Raw genomic sequence first — 17,135 nt, forward strand, 5'->3', positions numbered from 1 at the left:
GCCCTGTTAACCCAAATCACAAAAGCACTCGGCGCCGTCCGTTAGCTATTTCAACTTACAATCCTTGCGGTAAGGGCCGCTAATTGAAAACACTGCTTCCTCAAATTTGTATTTCCCAAATTCCAATCTTCTTCTTTTCCTTTCGGCTTGTCCCGTTAGGGGTCGGCAAAGCGTGTCATCTCAGATGAGCGCATATTTGTTTGGCACAGTTTTACGCCGGATGCCCTACCTGACGCAACCCCTCTGCATCGAGCCGGGGAGAGAAGCTTTACAGCACCTGGTATTCCCTGACGGTCTCCCATCCAAGTACTAACCAGGGCCAAACCCGCTGACCTTCCGAGATCTAACGAGATCGGGCGTTCGCAGGGTAGCGTGGCCGTAAGCATTTCCCAACTTCCGTTCGTCTGACGTTTTATTAAGAAAGTACGCCGACGCGACACGGCTGCCCCTTTACCGTCTTCCCTTCCGGAAGTCAACGTGTTTTGCACCTTACTACAAAAGTGCACAAACATTAAAGAAAATTCCGTTTCACGCCGTATGTGCTTGAAATTTCATAATCATAAACGATTCGACAACAGGCGGGCCGACGGAGTCTCCCCCCCCCCCCCCCCACACACACACACTTTGAGACTCGTGATGATGAAAAAAAAACGCGGAACTACTCGAGCGGGCATTTGCGCAAAGCCAGGGAGAGTCTACGCGAGTGGAACTCAATCTCAATTCCGAAGAGAAAGCTTTACCCAAAATTGGCAATCGGGGTTTTGTTTTTGGAACACTTAAATGCAAAACGAACCCACAATATTTACGAAATGAACACACCGAATGCTCCTTTTGGTCGTTTCTGGAGACCCCCCTCCCCACCCCACCCCGACTGCTCGAGATGCATGCAGCACACGTCCCGGCTCTCCGCAGCCAGTTGTTTACACGTTGCCGTCGCCCACGTTTACCGACCAACAACGCACTGACTGAAAGGATACGTCCGCCTCGCTGCGCGGATCGCGACGGAGATCCGCGGAAATGTACGCCGATGAGAAGGTGGAGCGTGCGGGATGAAGTGCAATAATACCTCAGTCTCAGTGCTGCAGTTTTTCAGTCAGACAGAAAAAAAAAAATAAAACATAAAAAAACGTTCGCAGAGATCCTTGTAGATATTTACGTATCTTTATTGTACATTCACAAGAGGGACCTAAGGGAACAAACAATTTTTGCACATTTTTTTTAATACAGTATATAAAGTTATAAAAGGTGTTTCCCTACCTTTCGCTACAGGGACAGAGGCCAGTGGACGACTGTAGATAGAACACAGTGTGCGTGCGCGTGTGCGTGTTGGTGTTTTTATTGATCAACTATCGTAAAAAAAAAAAATCTTGATCTTTATGTGTTTGAAAATATTTGAATATTTTTCTTCTAGTAACTGCATTTTATTTTTGGGCGAGGGGTAATCTTTTGGGATTTTATTGCACATTGTATAGTATCCAAAAACTAGTGACTGTTTTTTTTTTTTTTTTTTTTTTTAGGGAACACAGATGATGTAAATATTCTCGTGTTTTGCATAAATTTGCCGATTGTTTTGTGTGACCGAGATGTTTGTACGTGTGTACATATTGATTTTCGTCACATGCAGCAGACAGGGCGCGGATGATGGCGTTCGCTACGCTGTAGCGGCTGTTTTGGAGGCTGTGCACAGAACATTCCGCGTATTACTTCAAGCATGAGTTCTGCCAGTTGAGCTTGATATTTAAATTTTTTTAAACATCAAACAAATTGGACCACAGTACTCCTTTGAAACTTTTTGGGGGGTTGATCAAACTACCCCAACACATATACTGTTACCCGCGAAATAATCAACAGAACCAGGGAATTGCCACTGTTTTTTTTCTTCGAGATATGAAACATGGTTTGACCGATTTTTTTTCTACTCAAGAATTCTTTGCAACACAAATGCTGCAAAAACACATGTAGACAGACAGGCATAGATTCCTTATTATCATGAAAATGGACTAATATGACTGCAGCTCACTGGGTTTTTTTTTTGTTTGTGTTTGTATGAATGCATTATACTGCCCCCCTTTGCCCAGGACCAGAAGACGCCGCAATGAATTCCTCATGATGATGAAGCCCGTTTACTTCTTTACATTCTGCCTGATAATGACATTACTAGATGGTTTTATCGAGTACGATGTTATAGAGTGCTATTTTCCATATTAAAAACACATTGCACAGTTTTTGTTGTTTCTTCGGGGGAGTCTGGAACGGATTCATGGCATTTCCATTGTTGTAAATGGGAGAATATGATTTGAGATACAAGTGTTTTGAATTATGAGCGTGCTCGCAAAACAAATTAAACTTGGATCTCAATGCGCATCTGTATTATGCCTTTGATTCAGAAAATATGATTATACTGCTAATATTGATAGACAGGAACGACACCATCGGCTAAACGAGAACGTCGTCTTAGTGAAGAATGAAAAAAAATCTTATTTTAATGTAGGATATATTGCAGAGTGGGATATTGAACTGGCGCAGGTTTTAGTCTTTTAGCTCACAGCATGAAAAGCGTAAGCGCTGAGGCAATTAGTAATTAGCTTGACCGTTAAGTCTTTTTTTTAAGACACTGTTTAGTCAAAATCAAGAAACATTTGTGGAAGTCGCTTTTTAACTCTATGTTGATTTTGCTTCGACCTTCACTTTACTTGTGGCTGAGCTAAGCTAGGCTAGTAGCCTTCCCTCCGTTTTCCTATCCATGCTAACTTATGCTAACGCTATCGCCAATTAGATAGGTGTGGAAAGCCGTTAAAATGCTATTTCTGTATGAGAAGTCTTTTCAGGAGGATTTTTCAAGATTACGTGACAAGAGCCGGACGGTTCCGAAGCGAATTTCCGCCCGGTTAGCGACTAGCGTCCTCGCTGTCTCCCTCATCTCGGGCCGTGACGCAAAACACTCTGAATAATAGATGTCTTTTTCTTTTTTGTACAGTATTTTTCTGCTCTCTTACAACTAACACAAAGACAGATGGGCCGGAAATAGCACTCGCGTCCTCATGTGATGTGAAATTTAAAGCACACTGGAGCGGACAGTCTCGCTGGCAGGCAACTGAAAGTTTGTCTTTTTTGTCCATCTGTCATTCCATCCATCCATCTATCGGCAAAGCTTTTGGAACACGATGTCCATGTGTGCTTTTTGTTTTTTTAAGAGAGATTTTAATGAGCTCTGCCCCCCCTCGGTTGTACTTAGTGTTCACCCACGCGCGAAGAACAACACATGGCTGGAGTCACGTGGACCCCGGGCGCATTCGCAACGAGGCGCTCGCCACAATTAGTCGCGACGATGACTGGAGATGACTTTCATGTGAGGAAATGGTGAGCTATTTCTTTTCTTTCATCAAGTACAGGGGTGGGACTACTGATGATAATGTTTTTATCATTAGTTCAGCAGACTTTTCCCCCCTAAGAACTTGTCAAATAGAAGGTATTAATTTTTAATCAGTATATTTCTTTCATCCGTCCATCCATCCATCCATCCATCCATCCATCCATCCATCTTGTCTGTCTCTATGTGCCCCGCGATTGGCTGGTGACCAGCTCAGGGTGTGCCCCGCCTCCTGCCCGTTGACAGGCGAGATAGGCTCCAGCACGCCCCGCGACCCTGGTGAGGATAAGCGGCTAAGAAAATGGATCGCTGGATATTACTTTGTAACCCCTGATCTAGTGCCACCTACATGATATTGAGTTATTTAGTAACGCAATATTAAAATCCTGAGCTCTTAAAATGCGCATATTGTACAAAATTATGACCCCCCCGCCCCCTACACACATACACAAAATAAAAACAAACATTTTTGTGCTGATTTTTGTACAACTGGTGTATCAGGAAGACACCATCGTCTGAAAGATAAATTGAGCCAACAGCAGGTTAGGTACGACACAAGCAATCCACTTGATAGATAGATAGATAGATAGATAGATAGATAGATAGATAGATAGATAGATAGATAGATAGATAGATAGACAGACAGACAGACAGACAGACAGATAGATAGATAGATAGATAGATAGATAGATAGATAGATAGATAGATAGATAGATAGATAGATAGATAGATAGATAGATAGATAGATAGATAGATAGATAGATAGATAAATGGGCCCCAAAACTACACAGAAGTTGCATGTTTTTCAACTCAAAGCTTTAATCATCCCTAAAACATCAACCCAAAAACAAATCAGAACCTGATGTCCGCAGAAAGGAATCCAAAATCAGCATGATTTGGCGATTAATAAGTAAACTCAACAACAGTGACTATGTCAATCATTTCCATAGGAAGTAAATATCACATGAATTTCATTTTTGCACAAGCACGACGAAAATGTCTCTCAATCAAAAACAGTACAAGTTAACAATATAATTTCATCTCAATTTCCACAAAAATTAACCAGGTTCGCGCAGCTAGCATGGCAAAATACATTTTTGCTTGTACTTCTAATGAGAAGTCGATTTAACTTCTGTTCGGACTTAAATTCCTCATCATCATTTTACATACAAAAATGTATGAAAAGCAGACTGTTCATGCAACATGCACGACGAGAGAAGAGTTTTGCTGATGTTTTCATGGGATGTCAATCAGCAAACAAAAAAATTATTTATATATATATATATATATATATATATATATATATATATATACATATGGCATCAAGAAGTATTGACGTCATAATTATAAAAAATATATGAAAGGATTTCCTAAACACTTACTACACACCACATGCGTGACAATATAATAATTTTACTTTTGTTTCCGTAGGAAAAAAAATCAAAATCGACCAATGAGATCGATCGCATCACAAACAAAATTATTTTGCTCACTTCCATATTAAAAGAAATATGAACATGCGGCCCAATTGGAAATACAATCAATGCGATTCATGCACCGTGCATGACAAAAAATATTCCGCTCATATTTTCCCACAAGATGTGGAAGTGACATCAGAGCAACTTGTGTCAACCAGTCGGTGTCTATCAAGGCCTCCAGGGGGCGCCCTCATTGGAGTTCTCCTCCTTCTCTCCTGGCTTCGAGAGGGGACAAGTCCTCTGTCGATTTCTCCTCCTGGGAGGACCAAAGCCGCCACAAGCGCGAGGGGAGTCTCCTGAGGACTCGAACGCTCATCTCCAGCATGTCGACATTCTCCATCTTGGAGGAACTCTGGAGCCAGGAGAGACTTGAGCGAAACTTCTCCAAACGGAGGCTTTTGGACCTATGACGGGAACGATCGAGGATGAGGACAACGCTTGTGGAGTCGGGGAGTCGATGACGATGATGCTGAACTTACCTTGTGTGCGAGAGCGGCGCGAGAGTCTCGCAGAGAGATCCTAGGCGCCATGGCTGGACTTGTGTGCTATCTACGCACAACGTGGTCTCTACCGGCTTCGGTCCACCCTTCCAATTTATAGTCCCACATCGCCATAGCAATGTGGGCCTCCGCACTTTCCCACGCTCACTTGCAGCCAATCAGAGAGCAGCATGGGGGGCAATCGTTCCATCTCGGGGGAGCAGCTAGACCAGTGGGGGTTTTGTCGGGCCCAGTAGAGCTCTGGTGGGAACCTAGTGACCCTTTACACAGCACATCTGCTGCCATTCAAGACTTGGGGCCGGCACACGCCTAGCAGGATTCTTGGGGGGGCTCGCACAAACGCAGACAATATATTTAGTACTTGTGTCACGTGTCCCACTGTTTTTACCATTGTCGGAATTATGGCATCAACAGTATTATATTAGTGTTTCATTTCAAATGTTTGCTAATAGCATCATTAGCAAGTGTTGCGTTTAAATGTTTACAATGGACCACGTAGGATGGCTTCATTCAAAATGACACAAAAGTGCTTTTGAAAGCAAAAGCAAGGGGAAATATGTTTACATTTTACACAGATTGTCAAATCATGACACGTTCGCACGAGTAAAAGTGAAGTATAGTGTCACCCTCATGAGTATAAACACAAATTGTGTGCGTATTGATAAATTATTTGCCACGTTCCAGCTCGATGTTTCTAGTCGAACACGCTAATTATGAGTTGAGCGTCTCCTTCACTTGTTGAAGCGCATTGGCGGGAACTGCGTGTGCGCACACGCGGGGTCAAAGGTGAAGTGGCCCGCCAAGCGCCGCCGGTCAGCTGAGGGCGTGAAAGCGGCGAGCTAACGTGATGGATGGTGGCGCTGGCTCGTATTGTCGCGGCCATGGGAAAGCCCAGCAAAGGCTCAGAGCCGCCTCGGGAGAATGGAAGATGACCTTTGACCCGAGGCTATGTGACCTCGTAGTCATGATCCACATTAAACACTTCATCCTGTAATAATGGAGAAACCTGAATGTTGAGTCCGCTATATCGGCGCGTGTGAGTTACCGTAATTCCCGGCCTACTGAGCCCACCTGGTTATAATCCTCGGTGCACAGAAAGAGTTTAACGCAGGGGTCACCAACGCGGTGCCCGCGGGCAAATGGTAGCTCGCAAGGTATGTTTATAAAAATACCATAGGCCACAAATTGTTACTATTATTTGTGCTTTAAATTCTGAATCTGACTTGCTTACGTGAATTAAAGTTTTAAAATACTTGTAATGTAATTTACCACAATAAATTAAAACAAAAATATTTTATGTACGTGCAATGAACTGGGTCTGAAATTTGACCCAAACAGGTCATGTAACCCTTACGAAGTACCCCTCAGCCTCAAAAAGGTTGCTGAGCCCTGGTTTAACGCTAGTGAGGCGCTAGCATTAGCACGGGGCTAGCGTTAGCGCGGCGCCAGCATTAAACTCTTTAAACTCTGTGTACTGTGGTTTATAACCAGGTGCGCTAACACTAGCGCCAAATCACCACATAAACCGCAGGGTTGAAAGCTTGTGAAAAACTCGTGGCTTGTAGGCTGGAAATTACGATATATAAATATGTATAAGATCTCTTATATATCTTATATAAGTCTTTGTTGATTTAATATTTTCTTAATCTTTCCTGAAATATCACTGACGCACGCATGTATGTTCACATATGACTATGAGCATACACATTTGTGCTAAAATGGCACATTGACGTTTCGCCATTATTACACAATGAAGTGTTTAATTTGGATCATGACTGCGAGGTCGCATAGCCTCAGGTCAAAGGTCATCGTCCATTCTCCCGAGGCGGCTCTGAGCCTTTGCTGGGCTTTCCCACGGCCGCGACAATACGAGCGGGCGCACCATCCATCACGTGAGCTCGTCGCTTTCACGGCCTCAGATGACCGCCGGCGTTTGGGGGGCCACGTCAACTTTGACCCCGCGTGTGCGCACACGCATTTCCCGCCAATGCGCTTCAACAAGTGAAGGAGACGCTCAACTCATAATTAGCGTATTCGATTGGAAACATCAAGCTGGAACGTGGCAAAAAATTAATCAATACGCACACAATTTGTGTGTATACTTATGAGGGTGACACTATAGTTCACTTTTACTCGTGCGAACGTGTCATTGTTTGACAATCTGTGTAAAATGTAAACATATTTCCCCTTGCTTTTGCTTTCAAAAGCACTTTTGTGTCATTTTGAATGAAGCCATCCTACGTGGTCCATTGTAAACATTTAAACGCAACACTTGCTAATGATGCTATTAGCAAACATTTGAAATGAAACACTAATATGATACTGTTGATGCCATAATTCCGACAATGGTAAAAAGACTAAACAGTGGGACATGTGACACAACTACTAAATATATTGTCTGCATTTGTGTGAGCCCCCCCAAGAATCCGTGTGCCGGCCCCAAGTCTTGAATGGCAGCAGATGTGCCGTGTAAAGGGTCACTCGGTTCCCACCAGAGCTCTACTGGACCCGACAAAACCCCCACTGGTCCAGCTGCTCCCCCGAGATGGAACGATTGCCCCCCATGCTGCTCTCTGATTGGCTGCAAGTGAGTGTGAGAAAGTGCGGAGGCCCACATTGTTATGGAGATGTGGGACTATAAATAGGTGGGGTGGACGACGCCAGCTCCACGTTGTGCTTGGACGGCGCACAAGTCCAGCCATGGCGCCTGGGATCTCTCTGCAAGACTCTCACCCCGCTCTCACTCACAAGGTAAGTTCAGCATCATCATTGACCCCTCGCCTCCACAAGCGTCGTCCTCATCCTCGGTCGTTCCTGTCACAGGTCCGAAAGCCTCGAGTGGAGAAGTTCCGGCGAGAGCGAATCAGCTCAAGTACTCTCCTGGCTCCAGAGTTCCCCCGGCAGCGGCCGGACTCCAAGATGGAGAAGGCCGACGTGCTGGAGATGAGCGTTTGGAACCTCGGGAGACTCCGCTCGCCCTTGGGGTGGCTTCAGTCCTCCCGGGAGGAGAAGACGACAGAGAAGGACTTGTCTCGCCTCTAAACTGGAAGAGAGGAGGAGAACTCGTCCGATGGCGCCCCCTGGAGGCCCTGTTAGATACAGACTGGCTGACACGAGCTGCTCTGGCCTCACTTCCGCAGATTATCGGAAATATCAGCGGGATATATATATAGATATATTTTGTCATGCACAGTGCATGAATCGCATTGATTGCATTTGCAATTTCCAATGTATTCATATTTCTTTTAAAATGGACACGGAGCAAATTAATTTAATTTGTGATGCCATCGATCATATTGGTCAAATGATTTCCTATGGGAACAAAGCAATAATTTGACATTGTCACGCATGTTGTGTACATTAAGTGTTTGGAAAGTTCTTCCGTTTTCCAAGCCACTTATCCTCACAATCTTTCATTTATTTTTTTAGGATTATGACAATACTTCCTGGTCATTCTGATCTTGTTTTTTTATTGTTGTTATTTTATACAAAGACTTTTCCTATGGGAAAAAAAAAATGTTTTTTCATGCGTGTTGCATGAATCACTTTTGCATTGCACAATTCATGCTATTGGATTTCTTGGGTTATTTTTATTTTTAAAACAGAAAGTTGATGTTATTGTATTGCTATCATATTGATTTTGATAGTCACTTGATCATATTGATCTCAACTTTTTTGCTGGATGACTTCCTTTGGAAACAATGGCAATAACTTCTTCAAAATATTATTTTGTCGTGCATGTTGCATCATCATTTAGACATCTGGTGAATTTATCTTCTAAGACCCTTTTCATGCATTATTCAGCATGTGAACGTGGGAACATTGCTTTTCATCCCAATGTTATGGATCATAATGATCTCAATTGTTCTGTCATTAGCAGAAATGCTTTGTATTAGTCTTCATAAGATTTCAAAAGTTTGTTTGGTCAAATTAATATCAGTTTCCAGCTGATAGTTTGGTGGATCATCATGACACGGCATGTTATAAATAAAGATGTCAGTGTGAAGACTTACAAAGTTGAAATGTTGTATGATTTCATAATACAGCTTTACTCCATAACAGTTTCATATTTTCTTTATCAATAAAAACGCACAAATGAGCAAAACATAAATATTTTTACAGGAATTGTAAAATATCCTGTAACCTCTGAAATTCATTTTTAGAAATAAAACAATATGCTCAGTTGAATAAAACATCATAGCATAAGTCAAGCCAAATTCGATTTTAAAAGAAGACTGTAATACAATTTTTTGAAAAACAAAATTTAGAACATTAACACCGGAACTAATACAAATGTAGTGTACCGCTCCGGAATACAAAAATGAGTGCACATAATCCCGCCAGTCTAGCAGAGGTAGTGAATACAGCGAGGCTAACTGGCAGAAAATTTCCATGTACACATTACACAATATCATTGTTAATATTTCAGAGCGGGGTTGTTTACAAAATTAAAGTGGCAGCCGGTAAGACTCCGTGCTTTAACGTATTCATTCAATATTTTCGTTCGGTGTTACGTTGTGCTAAGCTAACACGAAACTAGCCGAGTTTGCTCCGATTTTCTTGGTCAAGACGTTATTTTTAAAACAGTATTACTAAATGCTAAATTTATTTATTTATGTACCGTATTGATGGACCGAAAGGACAAATTTAAGCAAATTTCATTTTTTACTTCTTTTTTTTGTAACTTTTTATTCACTTTTCATTGTGATTACTACTAATAACAGATAACACTAAATAATCATATTACCATTATGATTTATATTGTTATTATTACTGGAGTTTTGCATTGTATTCTTTTTAGCATTCATATTGATACCTTTCTGATGATGTAGTTATTTCTATTACTTTGCACAATTCGCACCTGTCGCAATATCATTTTGCTGCCACTGTAGAAGTAGAGTTTGCATTTGGAAAATACATTTTATACATCCATCCATCCATCCATTTTCTTAGCCGCTTATCCTCACAAGGGTCGGGGGGAGTGCTGGAGCCTATCCCAGCTATCAACGGGCAGTAGGTGGGATACACCCTGAACTGTTTGACCTTTTTTTTTTTATGTATATCTATACATTTTACGGCTGTTGATGTTTACAAAGAAGAATACAAAGTAACTGGTCGCTCAAGCATCCCTTCATCCACTCATCCACTCATCCCTTCATCGACGGCCATGCGACGGACGCTTCCTCCCCCTGTGCGACTCTCTCGCGTCTGCCGTCGTGGGCGTTTTCCCACGTTTTGCCGCTGACCTCCCGTCAGCCGGGTAGCGGGCCGCCCGCCCCCCGCGTCTTTCACTTCATTGAGCCCCGCCGCCCCTCCCCGCGGCAACATGCCGGCCTCCTATTGGGCGACGGTGGGGGCATAAATGAGAGCTCCCCGAGCGGCATGTCCGGCGGCGCTCATTTTGGATCCCACGTCATGTCTCCGTACGCCGACCTCGATCGTCAGGACGCCGTCAAAGAGCAGCTCTTTCAGTGAGTCACTTTATTGGGTACACTGATCACAATGACATTTTTTGTTTTATTGTGTGGTTTGGAGTTGAGGTGTTGACAATATTTTGGTTCAATAATTGCATCTGAACGGAGGCTGTCTGGCATGTTTCAGTTGCCTTATTTCATAACGGCGGGAGAAATTGAAAATATTAGCAACTCCTTCAATCGCAGCTGAATTCAAGCTGATCGTAATTTTGATTTTTTTTTGGAAAATTTTTATTAGGAACTGCCATTCAGCTCTGTGTAATATTTTGGTTCTCTTAGCGACAAGTGGTTACAAATAGAACCCTTGCAATCTTTTGGCATTTTTAACATAGCGAAACCAGGGAACCAATATATTAGGAACAGCCTTCAGTCAGCTTCAGTCAGATGGACTTTAAGCTGTTCCTAATAATTTGGCTCTTTACTGAAAGACACAATTGGGTCAAAGTATTTTGCACGGCCTCTAATCGGATGCACTTATTATTATTATTATTAGAATACAATATTTTGGTTTGTTTACACAAAACATTGGGCAAAGTTGTATTAGCACCTGAATGAAGGCTAGTTGGAATATTTTAACCATTTTGCAGAGCTAAATGAAGAAACCAATTAGAAGCATTATAACATGATAAATAAGTATGTAAGTTTTTTTTTGCGGTGTATTTTTAAGAACCGGGAATGTGAACGCTCAACACGAATAAACATTTCTTCTTCCTCTCGTTCAGGTGCAATCTGCACACTCTGGAGCGGAAATGCAGCGGCGGCGTGGAGAAGGCGCGCACCCTGCTGGAGGAGATGGTACTGCAACGCGGGCTCCCTCTGGCCGAGCTCCTGGAGAAGACCAAGTGGTACCCGACGCTGCGGCGGGCGCTGCTTTCCCACCGGGGTCGCTCCAAACCGGCCCGGGAACTCTTGCGGCTTTTCCCCGACGCAGACGAGGAGCTGGCGCCGCTGTGCCGCTAGGCGGCGTCCGCCAATAAGAGACTACCGAGAGACTTTTTTTTTTTTTTTTTTTTTTTTTTTTGTGGCGACAGTGTAGCAATTTTTGAGGTGGAGATGCTGGTGAAAGTGGACCTTTCATGACTTTGCTGCTGTTTGTTTGTATGTTTTTTTTTTCCACGGAAAGTGTGTTATGGTTGCATTTCTGCAACCACTCAATTGTTTTCACTTGTTTTAAACTGTTGCCTTCAAAGCAGAATGTGCTGAGGCAATGTACACACGTGGCCTCGTACGTTATCCATTTATTGCCTTGTTTAAAGGGCTTACCTGCATTATATGTTTCCCTTTTCTTTTCTTTTCTTTGGCTTGTTTTGTTGTTTTTAAATGCTAGCTTTCAGTTTTGTTTTGAGTTTTTGCATGTATTTATGATTTTAATGAAAGAATAAATTATGCAAGATGCACAACTTATTTGCGTGTCACCTCTCTAGAGCTGTTTCCTACGTAGGTGTATTCCTGTCACACACAAAAAAAAACGTTTTTCAGGCAAATTTTTTCCGTATTTTGGACCATGTTTTTCTGTCTCTGACTTTTTTTCTGTTTTTCAGACCATTTTTCTCCCTGTTTTTCGGGCTATTTTTTTTCTGTTTTTCAGGCAATTTCTTTCTGTGTTTTGGACTATTTTTTTCTGTTTTTCTATTTTTCAGACTAATTTTGGATGGATGTTGATACATGCTTGTAGGAATGCTATGATGGGAATCAAATGTCGATCTGGATTACAGTAAAATGGTTGAAAAAAATCATCTAATAGGACTTTGTTGTCCATCCATCCATTTTCTTAGCCACTTATTTTTACGAGGGTCGCGGGGAGTGCTGGAGCCTATCCCTGTTGTCAACGGCCAGGAGGCGGGGTACACCCTTAACTGGTCGCCAGGCCACATGGAGACAAACAGCCGCGCTCACAATCACACCTAGGGGCAATTTAGAGTGTCTAATTAGTGTTTCATGTTTTTGGGATGTGGGAGGAAACCGGAGTGCCCGGAGAAAACCCACAAAGGCATGGGGGAAAACATGCAAACTCCACACAGGCGAGTCCGGGATTGAACCCGGGACCTCAGAAGTGTGAGGCCAACTGAGGCAAGACTTTGCTTTATGTGCATTTATTTATGTTGTCGAATCTTTGAATTGAAGACCTGGCCTTGTTGAAGTACACAAAAGCGACAATTGTCATGATTCGTGCTTCTTTTGACGTTGTCTTGACATGATTTCATTTTCGTTTCATGACAAAAATGCAACATTAATTGGACACTAAATTGCCCGTAGGTGTGATCGTTTGTCTCGATGTGCCCTGTGATTGGCTGGCGACCGGTTCAGGGTGTCCCCCGCCTCCTGCCCGTTGGGATAGGCTCTCCATGACCCTTGTGAGGATAAGCGGCTAAGAAAACGGATGGATGGACATATTTGTCAATGGTCATGTCTCATTATATTTTTCATCAGGTTTGATAGTCTGCCCGCATGCACAAACACATGAAATGTTGTAAAAATGAATTTTAAAAAGTGAACAAAAGCAAAGCACATGAGTGGCATGTTGTTGTTTTTTTTCATGATTGCTTTAATGCGAATGCCTTGGTTTGCAAGCAATACATTCATGGCGCCGCGTCGTCGTCGGCAAAAAACCCGACGCTCCCCTCGCCATCTGCATTTGGCGCAGATCACGAAACGCGCGTGAATCGCGCAAATGTTCAACATGTATGACAGCAGCCCCTACATAGAGGAATTTAAAGAAAAAAAATCCATATTTACAAGCACTCCCACTGGGAATAATTCCATTTACTACGCAGAGTAATTGGGAATTGTTATTTCTAATAATTCCATTGAATACAAAGCAAGGGATTCTTATCTATCTTTCTTACTTTATGAACAAAAAGAATAATAACGCAAACATTGTCTGCACGGCAACATGGAAGCCTTCACAAAAGGCGAGTTTGACTTGACCCAAAGTCCCGACGGTCTACCAGGGCCTCCACGGGCCGCTCTGGGCCGAGCTCTCCTCCTTGCCCGGCGGAGACGAGTCCTCCTCTCGCGTCCTCCCTTCCCAGGTGGACCCGAGCGGGCCCAAGCGCTCCTCCTGCCGCAGGAAGCGCGCCGCCTCCCCGGCGCACTTGGCGTAACCCCGGCGGGCGGACTGGAGTCGCCTCAGGACGCGGACGCTCATTTCCAGCACGTCGGCCTTCTCCATCTTGGAGTCCGGCCGCTGCCGGAGGAACTCCGGAGCCAGGAGTGACTTGAGCTGCTCGATGCTGCTGTTGATCCGCTCTCGCCGGAACTTCTCCACCAGAGGCTTTCGGACCTGTGACGCGAACGACCGAGGATGAGGACGGCGCTTTGCGGAGGTGGGGAGTCGATGATGATGATGATGATGATGATGAACTTACCTTATGTGTGAGAGCGGCGTGAGAGTCTTGCAGAGAGATCGCAGGCGCCATGGCTGGACTAGCGCGCTGTCCACGCACAACGTGGTCTCTCCCGGCTTCATCCGCCCCTCCTATTTATGGTCCCACATCTCCATAGCGACGTGGGCCTCGGCACTTTCTCACACTCGCTGGCAGCCAATCAGAGAGCAGCAGGGTGGGGGTGGGGGGTGCAATCCCTCAATCTCCTGGGAGCAGCTGGACCGGCGTGTGTGTGTGTCTGTGTGCAGGGGGGAATCCAGTAGGGGTCTGGTGGGAACCTGGTGACCCTGTCCACAAAACATCTGCTGCCATTCAAGAACTCGGTGGACCGGGCCTCAGTGAAGTACAACAACTAGACCAGTGATTGGTCCATTGATTCCCTTTCAATGACATATGTGCATTTTGCAACATATAGCGAGCGATTAGCGCATCTGCCTTGGAATTTCCTGTCGCATCGTTCATCTGCGGGCATTCCGGCTTCCTCCCACGTCCCAAAAACATGCAACATTAATTGGACACTAAATTCATCTCGATGTGCCCTGCGATTGGCTGACGACGAGTTCAGGGTGTACCCCGCCTCCTGCCCGTTGGAAGCTGGGATAGGCTCCAGCACTCCCCAAACCCTTGTGAGGATAAGTGGCAAAGAAAATGGATGGATGTTTGAATGTTGTGCCTCTCGGAAAAAAAAATTCTAAAATGTCTCCTTTATTTCATAGGGATCTATTTTACAAAATAGTGGAATTGTGGGGCGGCACGGTGGGCTCAGCTGGTAAAGCGTTGGCCTCACAGTTCTGAGGACCCGGGTTCGATCCCGCCGCCGCGTTTGCATGTTCTCCCCGTGCTTGCGTGGCTTTTCTCCAGGCACTCCGGTTTCCTCTCACATCCCAAAAACATGCAACATTAATTGGACACACTGAATTGCCCCACGGTGTGATTGTGAGTGCGGCTGTTTGGCTCCATGTGCCCTGCAATTGGCCGGCGACCAGTTCAGGGTGTACCCTGCCTCCTGCCCGTTGAACGCTGAGATAGGCTCCAGCACCCCCCACGACCCTTGTGAGGATAAGCGGCTAGGAAAATGGATGGATGGATGTTGATTCGTGGGAATGTGCAAGTCCTCTGTTGTTGTTTTAAACCGATTCAGCAAAATCAGATCATCGGTGAATCGAATCGCTGCTCGAGTCCAACCAGATTTATGAATTTTGCGACCCAATTGAGAGTCATCGTGCTTGATGAAATAACACTTGTCCTCGTAACAGTGCGATTTAAAAAAAAAAAAAAAAGTGTTTGTTACGCGTGATTTCACCTAATTACGCAGCATGAGCGACGGCCGTCTCATTCAAAGTTAATGAAGGGCGTGACTGCTGCCAACATAAACACGCCCGAACTGTGGGGCAAGTTGAAATCGAGGCCTGGGAATCCCGGGCCGGGTCAGCATTCCGCCTGCTGGCCCTTCAACAACAACAACAAAAAAAAAAGAAACTGTGAGCAGCTCCCATTGAGGAGCGAAGCCATAATGTCATCAGTGCGACGTGCAAGCGGACACGCTTCTATTGTGCCAGCTGAATGGGAGGCAGTGTGGGAAAGCCGAGGAGGGAGACTCACAGCCCCCGACTCAACCCAGGGGGCGGGTGGGGGGTCGCTTCGGCATGTGGACGGCAAGCGCATCCTTCGTGGTCTCAGAATGTGAAGTCTCACATTCATGAGACGTTTAGGACATAATAATAAGCATGTAGATTGTGTTAATGTAATACATAATAATAATAATGTCGTACGGATGTCTCTGAAAGCGTGTTTATTCATACATTAAAAACTTCTATCACAGTTGAACCCAAATTTCAATGCACGCCAGTCAACGATTTTGTTCGTTGTTGTCCAGCCGTGAGCCGTGCAAAAATTGGTTGACAGCCGGCGATTATTTCACAAATCAACTAATCCGCACGTTAGGTTTATTTTCAATTAATCGACGAATCAGATTAAAAATACAGTCCAGTTCCCGTCATATTATTCAAAAACAGAGCAATATTCAAATTGGCAGTCGTAAAAAAAAAAGATAAAAAAATAAATGGATTATCATTGAGTTAGCTGTTACAGATGCTGACAAATGTCCATCCATCCATCCATCCATCCATCCATCCATTTTCTTAGCCGCTTATCCTCACGAGGGTCGCGGGGAGTGCTTGGAGCCTATCCCAGCTGTCAACGGGCAGGAGGCGGGGTACACACTGAACTGGTCGCCAGCCAATCGCAGGCCACATTGAGACAAACAGCCGCACTTGCAATTACACCTATGGGCAATTTAGAGTGTCCAATTCATGTTGCATGTTTTTGGGATGTGGGAGGAAACCAGAACGCCCGGAGAAAACCCACACAGGCACGGGGGAGAACATGCGAACGCCACACAGGTGACGCCGGGATCGAAGCTGGGTCCTCAGAACTGTGAGGGCAACGCTTTACAGCTGATCCCACCATGCCGTGCTTAGAAATGTCTCATTTTAATTTAAAAAAAAAAAACGTTTCAACGCAGAAATCTGACAATATTTACAGTTGATATTAAAAAAATCAAACGATTTGGATGATTTTAAGTAAAAAAAAAAGTCTTAAACCAATAACTGATTATCAAAAAAATAAATAAAATCTGAAGATTAATTGCTGCACTGCTAATCGGGTTACATGTGTGTAATTTATGCATTCAAAAGATCATAAATCATAACGCGGTCTGTTGTATTGAACCAATAGAGGGCCTTTAGGTAACTGTGCAACATGTAGTCAAAGAATTTTGCCCAATTCCTTTCTCTTCTGTTTGCAAGCATCAGGATGGGGGGAGGAGGATGGTTGGGGAGGGGGGGGGGGCAAGTGGGGGCGGTGCTCCGGTGGCGGGAGTCCCTCTGCCCCCGAATGAAGGCAAATTTGCATTTAACGAGGCGCAG

General features: G+C 44.3%; 2 protein-coding genes and 1 pseudogene across 2 annotated transcripts; 1 reads left to right on the forward strand and 2 right to left on the reverse strand.

Annotated features, from left to right (window-relative positions):
• Positions 1 to 265: 265 nt before the first annotated feature.
• LOC133508200 (5S ribosomal RNA) lies at positions 266 to 384 on the reverse strand (annotated as a pseudogene).
• A 7,230-nt stretch (positions 385 to 7,614) lies between these two features.
• Positions 7,615 to 9,342, forward strand: LOC133507760 (transcription factor HES-5-like). The gene is made up of 2 exons (XM_061833162.1): positions 7,615 to 8,099; positions 8,172 to 9,342. Exons 1-2 carry the CDS (start codon positions 8,049 to 8,051, stop codon positions 8,388 to 8,390), a joined length of 270 nt encoding a protein of 89 aa, XP_061689146.1. The 5' UTR covers positions 7,615 to 8,048; the 3' UTR covers positions 8,391 to 9,342.
• Positions 9,343 to 13,293: 3,951 nt separating this feature from the next.
• On the reverse strand, positions 13,294 to 14,381 carry LOC133507423 (transcription factor HES-5-like). Its single transcript, XM_061832416.1, has 2 exons — positions 14,191 to 14,381; positions 13,294 to 14,105 (listed from the first exon to the last, which is right to left on the reverse strand). The coding sequence occupies exons 1-2, from the start codon at positions 14,239 to 14,241 to the stop codon at positions 13,767 to 13,769; spliced, it is 390 nt and encodes a 129-aa protein (XP_061688400.1). The 5' UTR covers positions 14,242 to 14,381; the 3' UTR covers positions 13,294 to 13,766.
• Positions 14,382 to 17,135: the final 2,754 nt, after the last annotated feature.

The sequence above is a fragment of the Syngnathoides biaculeatus genome, chromosome 10 (genome assembly GCF_019802595.1).
Source record: "Syngnathoides biaculeatus isolate LvHL_M chromosome 10, ASM1980259v1, whole genome shotgun sequence".
NCBI lineage: Eukaryota > Metazoa > Chordata > Actinopteri > Syngnathiformes > Syngnathidae > Syngnathoides > Syngnathoides biaculeatus.